Below are 2,853 nucleotides of genomic sequence, written 5' to 3'. Positions count from 1 at the left end.
GACTATATTTTTATCATAGACAGCGAGAAAACCGGACAGTTCATTCCATCCAGTATCCGCACCTAATAATTTCTCATTAAAAGAAAGATTGTGCAAGATAATTGATAATTAATACAAAATTTATCAGATAATTATGATATTAATCTGAACGAGAAATCTGCAAAACATATATTACTTGAAATATATTAAAAAAATAATGAGATAATTTCTGATTGCAACATTCAAAAGTAATTAAAAAATTTAACTAATATAAATCATCCTCATCCAGTTGTTTATCCTCAAAATTTAATCAATCTCTTACCCTTTCAAGCTGCTTTCATCACTGATAAGCTTAGAGGTTCGAACCCCATCACTATCTCCCCTTTCAAAAAATAAATAATTCCATAATAAATCAATAAATCCTTATCTCCACCTTAATTAAGGGTTTATTTTTAATCCATGATTTGCCCCCTAATCACACTTCATTTAACCAAATCACAATCATAATTAACTTTAAACTTTGTTACCCTTTCTTCCGAGTCTCCGACAGCCAACATCCCCTTCTTTCTTTTATATATAATATTTATATATGATGTGTGTATATATATATGCCAAAGAAGGGCAAACTTTGATGCAGAGAAAAACAGAGATGGAAGTAGTAGACATGGAGTATATGATGGAGCTCGCCTTCTCCGGCTGTAGCTCAACTAGTTCCACCACGGGGTTCGGCGACCTCGCATGGGTAGACTGGTCGCCGGCGGTAGACTGGGGTCATTTTTCCGTGGAGAACGACTTCAACGGCCTTCTCGAGCACTACGGCCTCCCATGCACGCCGGCAGCCCAGGACTGGTCAACGAACGTCAGCCCCACCAGTACCAACTGCCCCGGCACGCCGGTGGAAGAGTTTCAGCAGCAACTCCCGCCGCCGATGGAAATCGAAAGAGATAACGACAGGGGCCTCCGCCTCGTCCACCTTCTGATGGCGGCGGCGGAGGCCCTAACCGGAGCCAATAAAAGCAGTGATTTGGCTCGAGTGATATTGGCTCGGCTCAGAGAGTTGCTCGCCGAAGGTGGAGCAACCAACATGGAACGCCTCGCGGAGCATTTCACCGACGCGCTCCAACGCCTGCTCGACGGAGTTGGCAGGCACGAAGATCAGCCGCCGAACTCCGGCGAAGTGCTCGAGGCCTTCCAGTTGCTTCAGGACATGTCTCCCTACGTCAAATTCGGGCATTTCACGGCCAACCAGGCCATCCTCGAGTCCGTCGTCGGCGAGCGCCGCGTTCACATCGTTGATTACGACATCATGGAAGGAGTGCAGTGGGCCTCGTTGATGCAGGCTATGGTTTCTCAGCAGGAAACTCCTTCGCTCACACCTCCGCCGCACCTCCGAATCACTGCTGTCACGCGCTTGGGCGGCAGCCGACGTTCGGGAACCACGGTTCTAGATACCGGAAGGAGGCTGGCGGCCTTCGCAGCGTCGGTTGGGCTGTCCTTCTCCTTCGGGCAGTGCAGACTGGACGCCGACGATCAGTTACGGCCGGCAGCGGTCAAGGTGGTGAAAGGGGAAGCGGTGGTGCTCAACTGCGCTCTCCACCCGCCGCATCTTCCATGGCGCTCCGCCGCCTCCATCGCCTCCTTCCTCGGATGCGCCGGCGAGCTCGGGGCCCGTATTGTGACTGTAGTGGAGGAGGCCGTCGTTTTCGGTGGCAGTGATGGCAGCGGGGGTTTTGTGGGGTCCTTTATGGAGGAGATGAAGAGGTACTCGGCGATGTGGGACTCTCTTGAAGCAGGGTTTCCGATGCAGGGGAAGGCGAGGGGAGTGGTTGAGAAGTTGATACTAGGGCCGATGATCGCCGGATCAGTGGGTAGGGCTTACCGGAGGCGGGAGGAGAGCGGAGAGGAGAGAGAAGGCTGGGCAGAATGGCTGAAAGAAGCTGGATTTCAAAGGATTGGGCTCAGCTTTTCCAACCTCTGTCAATCTCGCCTTCTGCTTGGACTTTTTAATGACGGGTACAAAGTGGATGAGGAAGGACCTAATAAGCTCGTCCTATGCTGGAAGAATTGTCGACTTCTTTCGGCGTCTGTGTGGTCAGCTCCGGCAACAGAGTTGCCGGCGGCGAGCTGCTTCAGCTGGTGATCATCGTACTGAGTCAGTTCAATTGTTATAATCTAAGTTGTCAAAACAGATTCTCTAGCACAATGGGATCTAAGGAACTTCCCTGATTCCATTTCAGTTCAGATGTTTCTGCATCTCTATTAATAATGTTTTGAATGAGATGTTTGGTTTGAGATTAAAGTATGAATTAGTCACCCAATTCCTCGGGTGATTACTAACTGCGAGCTGCTTCCATAGAGGAAAATGTGATTAGTATATTAACTTAGATTAAAAGAAAATCAATAATTTATTTAATATTCTTCACAATTTTATTTATAATTTATATGCGTTTAATTAAACTATAACAGGAAACCATATTCAGGTCATGAATTGTATTTTAATTATTAAATAAGTTGGGTTATCATTTAGAGAAGGCTTCTTCTAGAAATGCTCCTTCCAACATAAAAGACATGTTAGGTGATGGAGAAATTATTCTCTGTGGAGTTCAGACGGAAAGAATCGTTCGGACAGTAAGTGCACACAGTGTGTATAAAAATTTGATATACTATATGTACAAATTTGTATACAGTATGTACACTCACATATCCGAGCGATTATTCGTGTCCGGACTCTGCATATAATAACTTTTCCAGGTGATGATGATTATGGTATGATGGGTGTGCATTCTCATGTTGGCTATTGAATAGTACATTAATTAAATTAGGTGGGTATCTATTATTCTATTACATGATAATTTCAAAGCTAATATCTACCCA

General features: G+C 45.8%; 1 protein-coding gene across 1 annotated transcript; it reads left to right on the top strand.

The window, feature by feature from the left end:
- The first annotated feature begins 414 nt into the window (after positions 1-414).
- On the top strand, positions 415-2,315 carry LOC110098487 (nodulation-signaling pathway 2 protein). Its single transcript, XM_020825337.2, has one exon. It carries the CDS (start codon positions 569-571, stop codon positions 2,117-2,119), a length of 1,551 nt encoding a protein of 516 aa, XP_020680996.1. The 5' UTR covers positions 415-568; the 3' UTR covers positions 2,120-2,315.
- The last annotated feature ends 538 nt before the right edge of the window (positions 2,316-2,853 follow it).

The sequence above is a fragment of the Dendrobium catenatum genome, unplaced genomic scaffold (assembly GCF_001605985.2).
Source record: "Dendrobium catenatum unplaced genomic scaffold, ASM160598v2 fragScaff_scaffold_53, whole genome shotgun sequence".
Taxonomy (NCBI): Eukaryota; Viridiplantae; Streptophyta; class Magnoliopsida; order Asparagales; family Orchidaceae; genus Dendrobium; species Dendrobium catenatum.
This window is presented reverse-complemented; position numbering and strand designations above follow the sequence as displayed.